Below are 17,036 nucleotides of genomic sequence, written 5' to 3' on the forward strand. Positions count from 1 at the left end.
CCTGCCAGCTTTAACCATTTGGGTACATGGACAGCATGGTCTCTCTGCTCAGTTGTGGAGCATTACCTTCTCAAGCCACCTGGAAAGCTAATAGACCCTTCATTATATGATTGACTTGATAACCAAGAATCATCCAAACAATCTTTTCTTTATCCATGTCCCATCCATATATTTATAACTCATAAATGAAAGTCTTCACAGAAAATAAAAACAACACAATTTTTAATGGCCCTATGATTTTTTTCCTGGTTGCTCACAGCAGTACCCTGGAGATTAATCTTTTAATTCCTGGAGACTCCAACCCTAAATTGTCGAGTGTTGACTACAATAAAAAAAAACAATAACTTGAAAGTTATTGAAAATTTAGATTACATGAAACTTAACCCTGCCTGAGAGTTGTGTGAGGGTTGTTTCAATCTCCTAACACATTTCAGCAATAGCTCTAGGAAAGCAGCATAAACAACTGTTTCTTTTGGGTTTCTGCAGCTGCTTTGCAGCAAATATGCTGGGAGATTTGGAATCTCCTCCCCTCATCCCCCTTCTCCTGCAGAAGACCTAACTTCAGAAGTTAGTGTTCTGACATATTGATAATTCAGTTGTGTGAGAAGTTGATTTTAGTTGTTTGTTTTGTTTGTTTACTCTTCTCATCTTCCAAGTTTTATATGAAAAGATAGCCAACAAAGCAACAGCAATTATTAAAATAACGAACAAAGTATACAAAGCACTTGTGGCATCCACATTAGATATTTCTAATCCCAGAAAATGAACCCTTCTAGTGTCAGTTGTCGTTGTGGTTGTTTTGATAGTAGATATGGGTTTCACTGTTGTGGGTTTCACGGTGGTAGCTAGAAAATGAAGCAACTTGTAAACATTCGGTGAAAAGCTATCTCGTATACTGTCACTTGTTCATTAATACCAAAAATAATAATTGATGCATTTCTCCAACAATTATTAAAATTAAAAAGACAAAAACATACTTAATCTAATAATTTTAATTACCAGCACCTGAAATTTCCACGGTGGGACGGGTGAGTTAATTTCCTCAAACCTTCTGCTGTAACTTTGGTGGAAATTCCAGAGAAACAGCATAAGCAACTGCTTATGCTGTTTCTCTGTGTTTTCTGCTGATCTTCCATTAAGCTGGGTGACTGAGAGAGCCCTGGTCTTACTCCCAGTTTCAGAAATTCATCAGCATTTAATTCAGTAAGGTAACCAGGGCTCCAACTGAAGTGATATATGCCTCATGACAAACTGATAGAGAGATAACATACTTTATGCAGTATGCATGGGTTTGTACTCTAAAGTTTTCATGAAACATTGAATATATGCATTGCAGATAGTTATGATACCAGTGGCCAATGAAGAAAAGGATAAATATATCTGTAAACCACAAATGAAATATACATTGACTGTATATGGATATATTAATCTAATGGTTATGGTACAGGACTATCAACCCAGCCGAAGTTATCAAATTGAACTCAATATAAGTGCCCTAGCACCAGAAAAATAACTTGGAAATTTTTGGATTGTCATAAAATTCAACTGGTTCACTAATTTGGGCAATACATAACTCCAGTCCCATGCTGTTTAATTAACTTGTAATGATATCGAAATACCTTGACATAGAATGCCATCCTGTTGTAAATAATGGCTACAAAGTTTAAGGAGGACAAAATTATATGGATTTATTGACAATGAAGACCAAGACAATCCTAACCAAATCCATCCTGCAAAATCTTCCTTGTCAACTTCTGGCGTAACTGGTGTCCAAATTCAGAGAGCTGTTCCACAGACTAATCAAGCAACAGCCTGACACTGTCATACTCTCAGAACCATATCAGTCAGTCAACATCCCCCAGATAGAATGGATACACCTGTCACAGTAACCCTAATGGAAGTAATCACTTTTTTTTTAAGACAAAATCTTGTCTTGATCATGACAATGTTGTCCACCACTTAGTGTGAAATTAACACTGCGCTGGGGGACAGATTAAGGACAGATCTAGCTGCCCAAAACTGGGCATTTTTGCGATGCTATGGGCCATTGTCAGGAGCAGAATTATACCCCATCACTATCAAATCAGGAGACTAAATCTGCTTCAATGCAGAGTGAAAAAGAGGATGCCAGAAGCAGCATCTGGCAAGCATTAAAATGATGTAGAAACCCAGTGAAGCTATAACATGTGGCTATGCATATGCTAAACACCAAAATCAGCAAATTATAGACAGAGTTAAGTTGTCCTGCAGTCAACCAATCAGAGCCTTCATTGAGCTGAAGATGATGGTGAAGAATGTGACAAGTAACAGGAGGAAGAGGCTCCGTGAATGTCCTTATCCTCAACCATGGTGGAGTCCAGCAGGTGCAGGTTTCTTCAGTCAAAGTTGACAAGTAAATGATCCTACTCAGTCTCCTGAAGTTTCATTCTTATAACCAGGGTTCAGCCAGTTTGGTTCACTTCATGTGATATTAAGCAGCACTGAGTACATTGGGCATAGCACAGGGTTGTGTGTAAAGGAAATATTTTTTTCCTAATATTACTGTGAGATACTGTAGCAGGCTTATGGGGGCTGTGTGTGTGACTAATTTAATTAAACAGAAAACCGAGAGCAAGGTTTAAATCTTTAAAGGGGTTAAGTGTAAAAGCAGGCATTTTGAAATGGAAATGGACGAGCTAATATTTGCATTTGTAGATAAGTTGAGAGGTTATTTGAATTTCAAAGGGGAATTAGAAGGTGACAAGGAAAATGGTTGCATATTGCTGGAGTTCATAGGTAAACAAGTAGAGAGATATCATGCTTTATTCACCCAAAAGCAAAGGCAAGATGGAAATTTGAAAGATCTTATGTTTGAAACAGCTTGAGTTTCAAAGGAAGTTTGAAACAATGGATTTAAAGAATCAAAAGGGAGAAAATACATTTAAGGAAAGATTAAAAGCTGTATGAGGAGTGACTATGTGAGATCTTGAAAGGTGGACTGTGTGAAGAAAGGCTTGTGAGGGAGCAGCCTCTAGCCACCCCAGAGAAGTGTTTGCTTGTTCCAGAAAGCAAGGTTTTGTTAAAAGCTTTGGATTTCCAGTGTTGAGTGAGAGGGAGAGAGAAGCTTGTGAAATACCTCCCTTATAGCGACAGTGGGTGCCTTGCAGTAATATTACTGGATGTATTATAGATTAAGAATCTATTTGAACTGTTGCCTGGAAAAGGATGTTTATTTGGGAGTATAGCTAGGTAGAAATCTTCTGGAAAACGTTATAAGACTAAATTTAACTGTGTAACTGTGATCTTGTGTGTTTAAGTTTGCTTTTGTTGTTAAATGTTTTAATTTAACCTTTAAAATCTCCAAAAGTGGTAGTGGACTCTCTACTTCTGACTTCAGTGCACATACCATCACATAATAAAAGTACAAATTGCAAATTGTTGTGATAGCTTGGCCAAATTTCCCTTTGGGATTTGGTCATCCTGGCAATTACCACCTGCCCTCTCATAACATATGGGCCATGACAACATTCCAACTGTGGTGCTGATGATCTAGGAACTCCACTAGCCAACCATCATCATCCTGACAATGGGCAAGATTGCCAGGGTATGCTCTTTCTACACAACAGAATCAATCTAATTTGACGAAGGACTGCCTTATCATGTTCTTCCCATTCGTTAGTAAAATGATACACACAGCCATCAACAGTGCCATCAAGCAACACCAATTGACCAATAATCAACCCACCAATGTTTGCTTCAGGTTCTGTAAGAGCTATTAAACTCTTGAATAATAATATTGATCCAGACATGGAGCTTGAGATGAATACCAGAGGAGAGTTGAGAGTATCTGCCCCTGCTATCAAGGCAGCATTCAATTGAGCATGGAGCCAAGAAATCCTAATTAAATTTGTTAGTATAGTTAGGAGGGAAAACCTACTAATGACTGAAGCAAAGGACAATCATTGTTGTTATCAGAAGCAACTCAACACAGGCCCTAGATATCACTGCAGAAGTTCCTTAAGGGAGCATCCTTGGGCCAACCACCTTCAATTGCTTCACCAATAACTTTGCATCTGTCATAGGAGTGGCACTACCAGTGAATGACTCCATAGCAAAATTTACAAATCCTCCAATAAAGAAGCAGCCACTGCCAACCAGGACAACACCCAGGTTTAGTCTGACATGATAATATAATGACCATCATCACTAGAACTGCAGCAGTACAAGGACAAGGCTTACCACCATCTTCTCAGACAATGAAGGGCGAGCAATAAATTTATCCTTACCAGTGTCACCTACACCCCAAGCACAAAAAATAGCACAGAAAAAAGTATATATCATTTGTGTTCATTAAAAAGAATTACAGTGCTGCAAATTAACAATATTTCCTCTACCAGCTTAGGTAAAACCTGGTGCAGTTCACAGTTCTATCATACAACTTTTCCAGAAATGATGTACTCAATTCTAACTTTAGTAGAACAAACCAGTTACAGTTACCATAAGTAAAATGTTTCAGTTGGTACAATAAATACATGCTAAAATAATCTTGAGAAAAGTGTCTAACTGATGACAAAAATTATAACAGCAAAATTAAGAAAAGTCTTTGGTCAAAGCAACTAAGTATGTGCTCTTCAGATATTAACATATATACTTAAATGTGTTTGCTTACTTTCCAATTGGAGACACTTGTGGGGTCCTAAAGCTGGATCAGGGAAGCCATTACAGCGTACAATTGTAGAATAATATTTACTTGAAGCTTTAGAAATGCGAGGTAAAGAGGGGTCAGAATAATTCACGTAAAATAAACCAAATCTGTCAGCATATCCTACAGCCCATTCAAAGTTGTCCATCAATGACCATGCTGTGTAGCCACGGATATCGATTCCATCAAGTTTAATGGCTGTGTACACATACAGAAAAGAAAATAGTTAACCTGAGTTTCATCTCAATGTAAGTATTGTTTAAAAAATTGTAACCAACCGACACAACAACCAAACCTTCCAGTTACAACCATCTGTTATTAGTCACTAATTGGGACAGAGGATGCAAATGGGCATTTTATACTCAAATCAGGGAAGATGTAAAGAGGTAAACATTTGTCTGGGTCTGTTGCAGACTCAGTAAAGGTAGCTTGAGTGTTGCAAATGGCAAAAGTTGACCCACTTGCCTCACCAGCAACGGGTCTAAGCTAAGTCCTGGGAAGGGGATTAGAGAGGGTAAAGGGGGCTTGGTGATGGTGGTGCCGGGGGGGGGGGGGGGGGTGGGATGGTGGGGGGTATTTGCAATGAGTCAAGAGAGCACTCCCATTCCTCCTGTCTCCATGGAAGCTTTGAAAAAAAAATATATCAAAAGACCTGAATTCTTTAGTGTCCACTGCCAATTTTTTGAAAGGGCAGGCAGGTTAGGCACCAGCTTTGCTCACAATGAATTGATTTTACCTAGAGATCCTGCAAAGGAGCTGAGACCCTCTTTGATGTAGGCAAGGGGGCGAATGGCTGTTTTAGGCATCCACCCAGAATACCTGCAATGCTGCCTACACCAATCTAGCAATACGCAATGCACGTGATAGGGTATTTTCTGTCCCTATGTTCTGCCTGAAGAACACTGTAATGGCAACTAATTTCTACTTTAAGGAGTAGAATACAATTGTGATGGGTGGAGTTTGATTTGCTGAAGATTAATTGGGAATATTAGAGTGAATAGGAAAAGTAACTTGGTATTTCAGATCTGCCAAACGACTTAAATGGTCATGGAAACGGGAGGGAACAATACTTGACTTGCTAATACAGAATGGTCAGGAGCAACCTGTGACCAAAAATGTAGAGGAACTTTTGAAAGGCATGAAATCAAGAAATTCCTTGAGACTCTAGCTACAGCAAAGGCTGTGCGCCCCAACAACATGGCTGTAGCACTGAAGACTTCTACTTCAGAACTAGCTGCATCCTAACCAAGCCGTTCCAGTACAGCTGCAACACCGGCATCTACCCGACAATGCGGAAAATTGCTCGGGTATCTCGTCCATAAAAAGCACGTCAAATCCAACCAGCCATTGTCCCATCAGCCTACTGTCAATCATCAGCAAAGTGATGGAACGTGTCATTGACAGCACTTATACAGTTATACAATGCTCAGTTTGGATTCCACCGTGGCTCCAGATGTCATTACAATCTTGGTCCAAACATGGACAAAATAGCTGAATTCCAGAGGTGACAGAGTGACTATCCTTGGTATCAAGGCAGTATTTGACAGAGTGTGGGGCCAAAGAGCGCTAGCAAAATTAAAGTCAATTAGGAATAAGGGGGAAAACTCTCCATTGGCTGGAGTCACAATTAGCACAAAGAAAGATGGCTGTTGGGAGGCTATTCATCTCAGCCCCAGGACATCTCAGCTCCAGGACATCTTAGGCCCAACCATCTTCATCTACTTCATCAATAACCTTCCCTCCATCATAAGGTCAGAAGTAGAGATTTTCGCTGATTGCACAGTGTTCGGTATCATTTGCGATTCTTCAGATACTGAAGTAATAATACTGAAACCTTCCAGAGTCCACACAGGCTGCAGGGTTGGCTCCTTGGGGACAAGGGCTACCCACAGAGGACGTGGCTGATGATGTCAATGCAGCGGCCTCAGTCTGCAGCAGAGAGATAATACAATGAGGCTAATGCTGCAACCCGGACTTTGGTGGAGCACACAACTGGCATCTTAAAAATAAGGTTCCAGTGCCTTGACAGGTCTGGCGGCCACTGCAGTACAATCCGTGGATGGTGCCACGCATCATCATATCTTGCTGCATGATACAAACCTGGCGCTGCAATGGGGGGAGGACCTGGCTGAGGAGGAAATGGGAGAGTTGCACGTCTCCTCCGATGGGGAGGACATCGAAGGGGATGAGGGTGATGTGATCCTGGAAGACGAGGATGCTGGTGATGAGGCCATTGCAGTGGCCCGAAAAGGCAGGCATGCTCGTGAGGCCCTAACAGCTGCAAAATTTGTGGAGGATGATTACATACGGTGAGGACACTCCATAAATCTTCACATTGCCTCTGTGAACATCTGACTCCTGTCTGGCTGCAGGCAGCTCGCTTGCGCTCTGTGAACAGGGTCATATCATGAAGACGCAGCGGTGATACTTTAACAGCACCTGATCCTTTGGCAACCTTCGTCACCTGTCCCTTTCAGGACCACACATCACTGGATACAGATGCTGAAGAGATGGGGTGGTGGGGGGGGCGGGGGGGGGGGGTGTGTGCCAGTCCCATCTCAAAGGTGCTGAGAGCACACAGAGAAAATCACGGAACTCTGTGACGCTTGCCCAAGACATTCTAGAAACAAGCCACATCGAAGTGCAGGTTATCACTAATGTGCCCAGTGAATGTGAAGCTGGACCATCACTTTGCTCTGAAGGTTACACATTGCGCAGAGAAGGGACCCTTGACTGAGACACTTGTGATAAAAGCAAAATACTGCGGATGCTGGAAATCCAAAACAAAAACAGAAATGCTGGAAAAACTCAGCAGGTCTAACAGCATCTGTGGAGAGAAAAACAGAGTTAACGTTTCAAGTCCATCTGACCCTTCTTCAGAGCTCTGAAGAAGAGTCATACAGATTCGAAACGTTAACTCTATTTTTTTCTCCACAGATGCTGTTAGACCTGCTGAGTTTTTCCAGCATTTTCTGTTTTTGTCTGAGACACTTGCCTTCATCATGTGCAGGAGCCAGGGTTTCACATCTGAATGAAATGAACACTGCTCATAACAACAAGGAGCCATAGACAAGGAGACATTTTTGTGAGTTTATTTACAATTGTGAACATTATGCACAAGTGATTAGCACCAGTGTAGCTGCCTACACTGTGCAACTACATCTTATTAACCTCCCTCACCCTGCCACTACGTCTTGGTGCTCTCCCCACAACTCACAACGAAGGTGGAGCAGCCAGCTGACTGCTACCTGTGATGACCTTGATGGGCGTCCTCTGGAGGGCCAACACCTGGAGGGCCCTGGCCGACTTTCAGGGTACTCCGGTGTGGCAGTGGCACCCTCCTCGGCCTGCGGAGCTGCAGCTGTGGGCTCACAGGAAGAGGGAATCGGATGGGCCGGCCACTCCAGGAGTTACCTGGGTGGATAGCCCCGGGGTGTGCACCTGCTGACCCTCCTCCCTTTGGGTGCCTGAGGGCCCCTGGCTGACTCCTTGAGAGGAAGGAGCAGCTGCAATGAGCTTGAGATGCCCCATCCCCCCACCTCGTGTTGACACTGATGGATGCCAGCAAGTGCCTCAGTGATGGAGTGTAGCTCCTGTATTAGTGCAGGACAAATGTCCTGGACCAAGGTCTCCATGGCAGCCCCCATCCTACCAGTGTTTACCTCAGTGCATTGGCATACCAACGCGATCATCTCAGACTGAAGACGCACAGACTCTTCCATCGTGCTGTGCAATCTGAGTGCAGAAGACAGCCTCTCCTAATGTTCCTGAGCTTGTCTTTGCAGCTCCAGCAACTGAGGTAGAACCGAGTCCAGAGGCTCATCAGCTGTCTTGAGTTCACCAGATTCCTGAGCACCAGCACCCTGCCTCAACCTGCTGTGGATCAGACTGTGCAAGATGGCTGTATTTTCAAAGGCCATGAAGATCTTGATGTCGGGCATTCCTCCACCAGTCTGGAACATCTCCCTGTTGTTGTGAGCAAGCTCAACCTACGTGGAGACAGATGGAGAGAGTGTCAGCAAGATGCCTGCCACACCAGGCGAGAAGGATGCCTGGCAAAAACAAAAATACCTGGAAAAACTCAGCAGGTCTGGCAGCACCTGCGGAGAGGAGCACAGTTAACGTTTCGAGTCCGAATGACCCTTCAACAGAACTAAGTAAAAAAGGCTAAAAGGTAGAGGTAAAACAATGGATGGAAATACATTTAAAAATAATGGAAGTAGGTGGGAAAAGAAAAATCTATATAAATTATTGGAAAAAAAGTGGGGGGGGAAATCGGAAAGGGGGTGGGGATGGAGGAGAGAGTTCGTGATCTAAAATAAGCCTTTTTTGATTCCTTCACCCCACCCCACCCCTACTAGGGCTATCTGTACCTTGCTCGTCCTGCTTTCTACCCTTAATTAGCACATTCCTTAGATAAAATCACCACCTTCAACACCTCTTTGTCCTTTTGTCTGTGACATCTTTTGGTTATCTCCACCTATCACTGGCCCTCTATCCAGCTCTACTTGTCCCCCCCCCCCCCCAACTTAAACCAGCTTATATTTCACCTCTTTTCTATTTTTACTTAGTTCTGTTGAAGGGTCATTCGGACTCGAAACATTGACTGTGCTCCTCCCTGCAGATGCTGTCAGACCTGCTGAGTTTTTCCAGGTATTTTTGTTTTTGTTTTGGATTTCCAGCATCCAGCAGTTTTTTGCTTTTATCAAGGATGCCTGGCATGTGTGGAGTGAGCGGTACCATGGATGGCATGAGGAAACGATGGGCAGGGTATTTGTGAGAGAGTGAGCGGTGATGTCCCTTGAGCTTGCAGTGAGTGCCAACCCTGTGCATGTGTGATGGGTTTGTGAGAGTGTGAGTTGAGAGTGATGAGAATGACTTACTCTGGCAGAACGGAGGAGATCATTCATCCCCTTGTGGCATTGGGTGGCTGTCCTCTTTTGGAGGGCTTTACTGCTCACCCTCACCGCCACCACCTCTCAAGCTGGATTGGTGAGCTTGGTGGCTGTTCATTGCCCAAAGCAGTGGTAGGGGAGTTCGCGGCAAGCTTCCATTACTTCCAGCAGGTGCCCCAGAGAGGATTCACTAAATTTGGGGGCTGCCATCTTCTTTGCTCTTGGGGCCATCTGTTGCCTGGAGCAGTCCTCTGGTCTGAAGACACGCAGTAGGCTACGCTCTTGTACGCTTTAAATATGGTGCCCGGAGCAAGGAAGGGCTGAGGTCACGGCATGGCGGGCAATCCAAGCCCGCCTGCTAGCGATCTGGCGTGTTTCCCATACATGCATTATTAATGAGGCAGGACATGCTGGGAAGCGGACAATATGGCGCAAAAACCCGCCATTACGGCCAGCGGATAAAATGCCTTTTTTCACATCCGCTACTGCACATAGTGCAATTCAGGGAAAATTCTGCCCAAAGAGTAGTGGTGAACAGTTGTTTTTTCTGAAGGTTTATAGTGGAGTTCCCCAGGGAATGGTTTATATTATATATATATATCTATATATGACCTTGACCTTGGTTTACAGGGAACAATTTCAAGATTTGAGGATGATAGAAAACTTGGAAGCATTGTGAGCCATGAGGAGGATAATTTAGAATTTGGACAAGTGGGTATCTGAAATTTAATACAGGGAAGTGTGAAGTGATTAATTTTGGTAGGAAGAATGCAGAGAGGCAATATAAAATAAAGGGTACAATTCTAAAGGAGGTGCAGGAGCAGACAGACTTGGGTGTATATGTGCGTAAATCATTGATGGTAGCTGGACAGGTAATAAAGCACATGGCATCCTGGGCTTTATCAATAGGGACATTAAGGAAGTTATGTTAAACCTCAACTGAAGTATTGCATCCAGTTCTGGCCACCACATTTTAGGAAGGAAGTGGAGGCAATGTTGTAGTGATATTGTCGCTGGACTAGTAATCCAGAGACCCAGGGTAATGCTCTGGGGACCCGGGTGCGAATCCCACCATAGCAGATGGTGGATTTTGAATTCAATAAAAATCCGGAATTAAAAGCCTAATGATGACCACGAAACCATTGTTGATTTTTGTTAAAACCCATCTGGTTCACTAATGTCCTTTAGGGGAGGAAATCTGTTGTCCTTACCTGGTCTGGCCGACATGTGACTCCAGACCCACAGCAATGTGGTTGGCTTTTTAATTGCCCTTGTTCAGAGGGCATTTGGGGTGGGCAATAAATGTTGGCCTAGCCAACGATGCCCACATCCCATGAGTGAATAAAAAAAAGTGAAGGCATTAGAGAGAGTGCAGAAAAGATTCATGAGAATGGTTCTAGGTATGAGAAACTTCAGTTACATAGAAAGATTGGAGAAGTTGGGACTGTTCTCCTTGGAGAAAAGGTTGAAAGGAGATATGATAGAGGTATTCAAAATCATGAAGGGTCTTGACAGAGTAAATAGGGAGGAACTGTTCCCATTGGTGGAAGAATCAAGGACTAAAGGGCACAGGTTTAAAGTAATTGGCAAAAGAAGCAATGGTGACATGAAGAAAAACGTTTTACACAGCGAGTGGTTAGGATCATCAATGCATTGCCTGAGAATGTGGTGGATGCAGGGTCAATTGAGGCTTTCACAAGGGAATTGGATCACTATCTGAAAAGGAAAGGTTTGCAGGGCAGTCACACTAAATGAATTCCTCCTTCAGATAGCCAGCATGAAGACAACAGGCCCATTGGCCTCTTTCTGTGCTGTAACCATTCTATGATTCTATGGACTAGATTTTACACTCGCAAATTGGGCGGGCACCCCTCATGCGAATGGAATATATGACGCCATGTTGTTGCGTTGGCAATACAACGTCACCGGGCCAGTCTCAGAAATTACTGAAGGTGAGCAGGCGCCAAAATTGGAAGCCCGCCAGCCTTTTTAGAATTACCAAGAGCACTTATACACACATTTTCAGTGCCCATTGCATTTTTCAGGCATCAAACAGGAAAACATTTGGCAGTGCTTTACAGCAGGTATGACAATGCAGCACACAGGCAGAAGAACAGGTCTGTCGAAGGGACCATGGCTGCATGTAGCAGATTCTGCTGGTGAAGGTGGCAGTGTCTTTATGATTTCTGACTTTATTTATTGACTTTTTTGAGCCTTGCATAATAAGTGAAGGCAGATTCAGAATGTAGTTGGTGGTGGAGGGGGGAGGCCTTTAAATTTGTAGCTGTGACCGACTCCCTGTTCACGGTGTAACCCCTCTGCTGCATGACATCCTGGCCTGGACTGCCAATTGAATGTGAAGCCTCCCTTTGCAACGCTAGTTGGCTGTCTGACACTTGATTCATCAAGCTGAGACGGCGGGTGCGGGAGCAAGCGGACCACTCACTTCCCATTCCGCCTCCCTCACCCCACGGAAAACCGTTAAATCCAACCCCAAGATTCTAGGTGAGAAAAAATGTTTACATGCCAAATATTTAGAATGCAGAATTTGTTGTAAAGCAGAATTATTGGAATTTAGAAGTTCTCTTCCCAAAACTATAAACCGATTATTTTCTCATTTTTGCCACCTCCAGGAGTTCACGTTGCTAAATGTTGGCCAGGGTGTTGCATGAGTGCGAACTATCTAACAGATAGAATGAGATTTGATGGGCTTGATTTTATTTTTCACGGTTTTTAAAAATTTTTGTATAACTGCCTAGTTACTTGTGTGTTTGTGGCTCATAAGGGCCAAAGTTACAAGTGCACAGGGATAAGTGCATTACTTTTTAACAAAACAAGTGATTCAGGCAGAGCCAAAAGTTTATAACATTTATTGTAGATATAAATGGGCTGATCTTAAGAAGGTATGTTACCAGCGGAGAGTCTTCCTCATTAGCCATATATATCGGGAAATCATAGGCACAATAGCCATAATTTTCTATTGATTCAGAAGGGAAAATTGATGGAAATCTCAGACAGCATGTTCACAATTTCCTGATATCGGTGGCTGTGACCAGGTCTCCCTGCCGGAGCACATGTTTGTAACATTGCCCTATCATACCTAAGATACCTTATACTTTTCAATTTACATTCTCTTAGAGGGAAAATATGTTTGCTTTATGCAACCAATAGTAGTATCAAAGAACCAAAAACAAAAATTGCTGGAAAAACTCAGCAGGTCTGACAGCATCTGTGAAGAGAAGGACAGAGTTAACATTTCAAGTCCGTATGACTCAGAATCTGTAGAAGAGTCATACGGACTTGAAACGTTAACTCTGTCCTTCTCTTCACAGATGCTGTCAGACCTGCTGAGTTTTTCCAGTAATTTTTGTTTTTGTTTCAAATTTCCAGCATCCGCAGTATTTTGCTTTTATTGTAGTATCAAAGAAAGCAGCTTGATAATATTCCACCCCTTGTGCTACTCCTGTTGTACAATTTATCTGTAATATATTTGAAGGACAGCCCTCCACCCTTGTTTCAGCATTTCCATTACTTTCACTTGATATTTTCATCATCCATGACATTGATCAAAGTTCCACATTGAAGGATGGCATTATTCAGTAAATTAGTGTGCAATAATATGGTAGGTTTTACCCTTGCAGCACACATCATTTTGAATTGGGAAATTACACATACCCAAGTTTTACCAAGAGGGGGATATTTATGTCATATTCATGGGCGTAAAGTGTTACAGTACTGGGAAATGTAGTATTTTATTCTCTACTCAGTTGGTACTTTCATCTTAGGTGCAGGATGGGTTGCGGGCTAAAGCCTCCTGAATGCTAACCCAACCACGGATTTCCCTTTCCTGCACCAATGAGATCATTCAGGTTCTGCTGCCTACTATTCTTGTGGAAACTCTGCCCAACTTTATTTCACCAGGGTGCTGAGCAGCTGTCAGAAGTAGAATGTAATACCAATTCTGTGGGTTTGTGGATTTAAATCTGGGTCCTTATTTTGAAATTACAATATTCTAACTTACTGCACCAATAGGTTCTCTTAATTAAGAGATAGATGGCATGAATTAATATCCAGGATATTGTCCCTGTAGCCAAAAAAAATTTATTTGCCTGGAACATTGTGTGGGCTTTCATACTAGTTTGGCCAATTTGGGCTAAATTAGCTGAAAAAGAAACAGTGCAATCTGGAGAAATTTGAGGCCTCTGTGTTAGTAACTGTTTACAGTGTTAAATGAGTAAGCACTCTTTGGTTTGATGTAGTACCTGTGTAACAGTGAACCATTAGGTTATTTATTACCTAGGCTTCACTTGAGTATATTGTAGATCTGTTGCTTTTGTTGCCAATATGAACATATAAGGAGTCTACAAAACTAGCAAAAAAATAAGAATGATAGACACAAAATGTACTCTACCTTTTAAAACCTCATTTATATAACTTTTATGATAACTGATTCTCCAGGTATCATTGAGGCCTTGATCCCCATGCTCTGAAACTCCATTTTCTGTTAGGTAAATGGGCGGGTTGTTGAATTCTTTCTTAATCCAGTTAAGAATTCTCCTAAAACCCCATGGAGTTACTTTCAGCCAGAAAGATCCAGATCTAAGCCAGCTGCGGTCTACTGTAGTCCCGGTTCCTCTAGAAATAGAGAATTAATTAGTTTGCGCAACAGCTCTCCTGGGTTTAATTGGAATTGAATACATTAGAAGCAAAATATCTATCTTTCATAGTTTTTTTCACTATATTTATAATTATAGTACCACAAATTAATAGGCCTCAATTTTAACTTTTTCATCCAACTTTTCCCATTACAGGGATAAAGAGGTTGGGCCAGTTATGTCCTCGTGCAGCTTGCTTGATTCAGGCTGGTCAATTCTCAGGGAGTCCAAAGGGAACTGGACTAGCAGCAAACTCAGTACAGGGAGGCATCACAGTTACTGGGGAGAGGGGAGTTGGAGTGATAGAAACTCAGATTATAGAACCCACACAAATTATTTTAAACTTAGCTTTTCATTACTACTTTGACTGCACTGCAAGTGAAACCTGTCAGAAACTGCATGCTTCAACCAGTCTATCCCAAAATGGAAATCAAGCTGCTATGTCCGTCATAAGACCATGATTGCATATTAAAAGGGGCCCACTGCCATAAGCAGGCAGGCATTTTGATAACACTTTGGATAGTGGTTCTAAAATTGTTAGGGTGGCTGATTGCAGCTGTTAATAGGGCTGTAGGTTTGTCAACCCCATTTTGTGGCTATAACTTCCCCATTAATGCTGATTTTAGTAAATTGAAATTGATCCAATATCTTTCTAAATGTTCCTGTATTCTATTCTGAGCAAAATGTAGTAAATATTACTATAATTTGCAAATGAAGCATTATTAATCACATTGTTTCTCAAAGATACTTGCAGTTACAGCAAGAAACTGATAGAACCCCAACCCAAATTGCTGACATGTTTCCCTTATTGCTATCCCAATGGTTTAGTGAATTTATCCAATAACATGCATTTATGTAGTGCCTTTAATATGAAGAATATACTAAGGTGCTTCTTAAATAGGAGCAGGGAAAATTAACATCCAGCGGCCAAGAGGATTAGGAGATCAGTGATCAAAAGCTTGATCAAGGAGGAGTTTTGAGGATGAAAGATAGAGAAATGGAAAATCAGGGAGGTTTAGGAAGGGAGTTAAGAAAATAGATCTGGGGTGTTTGAAGGCTGTCATATAAATGAGGAATGAAGGGACCCGAAGGAGGAAAACACATAAGACCAGAGTCAGATGAATATATAGGATTGGGGAGGGGAAATAAGGCTGGAAGAGGCTGCAGAAATAGGGTGGGGCAAGGCCATAGTAGGCTTTATAGATAAGGACAAAGGTTTTGAATTTAATGCGTTGGGGAGTGGATTCAGTTACCAATGAGGGCCAACAGGACAACAAGATTGTGACTAACTTAGTTGAAGCTAAGAGAATGGCTTAGCAAGGGATGGAATCAGCGAAGTTTGCGATGGTGCTGAAGATGATGATGGTCTTTTTGATGCAGTGTTGTGGTTCATTGAGGACTTAATGTTAGAAAAACAGTCTGACAATGCAGAGATAGTTGAGGGATCAAGGTGAGTGGTGGAGGAGTAGAGGTAAGTGCCATCAGCATACGTGTGACAGCCAACCAACCTGTTGTCAGCAGATGACATGTAAATAGAGAGGAGGTGATGGATAGGGATAGATCACTGAAGCTATTGCTGACAATGCGCTGGATGGATTTGGATATGTAAGAAGGGAACAATGTAAGGAGAGTTTCACAGAGCTGGATGATGGAGGAGAGGCATCAATGAGGGTAACATTTTTCAAAACTCAATGGTCTGACCAACATTTAAGTATGATTTTTTTTCACTATTTTCCATTATTAAAACGCTTACCTGTCAGCATCATACATTGGGATAGCATTTCCAAAATTGGTATTGAATGCTAAGACTGTGGTGTAGTGATTAAATCCCATAAAGTCATATGTTCCCTTGATTCTTTGTTTTTCTGTTTCAGTAAATTCAGGGAGTCTGAAAAGATTATATGAATTGTCAAGTATGTCAAACCTTGTTTCGCTGACCAAACTCTACTAAACATATCTGACATTTGCAGATGCTTTTATTTAAAATTATTTTCGTACAAGATTTTGTAGAGAGGGTACAGTTGGAGAAGAATACATATAAAACTATCTTAGTGAATGCTAAAGGTTTAATTTATGGCCAAAGAAGAGTCCCATGTTGTTATAAGTCCTGTAAAATTTGACAAAATCTGAAAATTTCAGTAGCCCAACCTGGCTTGTAAAATGCTCAGCCTATGGGTGTCCTGACTGGTAAAGTAAACTCCAGTCTTTGTAACTCCTCAATTAATACTCCCTCCTTAACTCTCTCTCAAATAATTCCAAGGAGTAATAGTTGTGGGATTTTTATGACATTACTTGTTTTAATGTTGGCAACTTTGTTATTCCATTGCTGCTTTGATTTTTTTTTGTGAAATATATTGCAATGTATTACAAAGTTCTTAGAGCACAGAAACAGGCCATTGACAGGTCCATGCCAATGTTTATGTGCATCATGAGCCTTCCTGAAAATGTTGGGTCTGTGATACATTGAGGAAGCCCAGGAAATCCCAAGGTAATGCGGTGAGGGTGAGGGTGAGGGTGAGACTGATCGCTCTCCACTCCATTTTCCTCTTATCTGCCAAGCAAACTCAATTCCCCAGGTGCTGTGAAAGTATAGGTATCTTTGTCCTAGCGATTATTTTTTTGGCAACTATCTTTGAAATGTTACTTAGTCTTCCATCTGAACCATTTCAGCAATGTTATTAAATTATTTTATTAGATACTAAATTTTCAAGAATAAATTTAACAGCTATCACAGGTTTGCATCATTTTTCAATATCAGCATTAATTTAAAAGAAAACTCCAATTTATAACAAAAAAAGTAAAACT

The 17,036-nt window shown here is 41.8% G+C and overlaps 1 protein-coding gene across 1 annotated transcript in view; it reads right to left on the minus strand.

Moving 5' to 3' along the window:
* Positions 1-253: 253 nt before the first annotated feature.
* LOC144686214 (lactase/phlorizin hydrolase-like) overlaps positions 254-17,036 on the minus strand; it is a 50,677-nt gene continuing 33,894 nt past the window's right edge. The window contains exons 13-17 of the mRNA XM_078551308.1: positions 15,985-16,119; positions 13,988-14,211; positions 4,649-4,879; positions 4,219-4,274; positions 254-322 (exon numbers count right to left, since the gene is read on the minus strand). Coding sequence (XP_078407434.1) covers positions 254-322; positions 4,219-4,274; positions 4,649-4,879; positions 13,988-14,211; positions 15,985-16,119 — 715 coding nt within the window. The remainder of the gene's footprint in view (positions 323-4,218; positions 4,275-4,648; positions 4,880-13,987; positions 14,212-15,984; positions 16,120-17,036) is intronic.

Source organism: Cetorhinus maximus, chromosome 11 (genome assembly GCF_964194155.1).
Source record: "Cetorhinus maximus chromosome 11, sCetMax3.hap1.1, whole genome shotgun sequence".
Taxonomy (NCBI): Eukaryota; Metazoa; Chordata; class Chondrichthyes; order Lamniformes; family Cetorhinidae; genus Cetorhinus; species Cetorhinus maximus.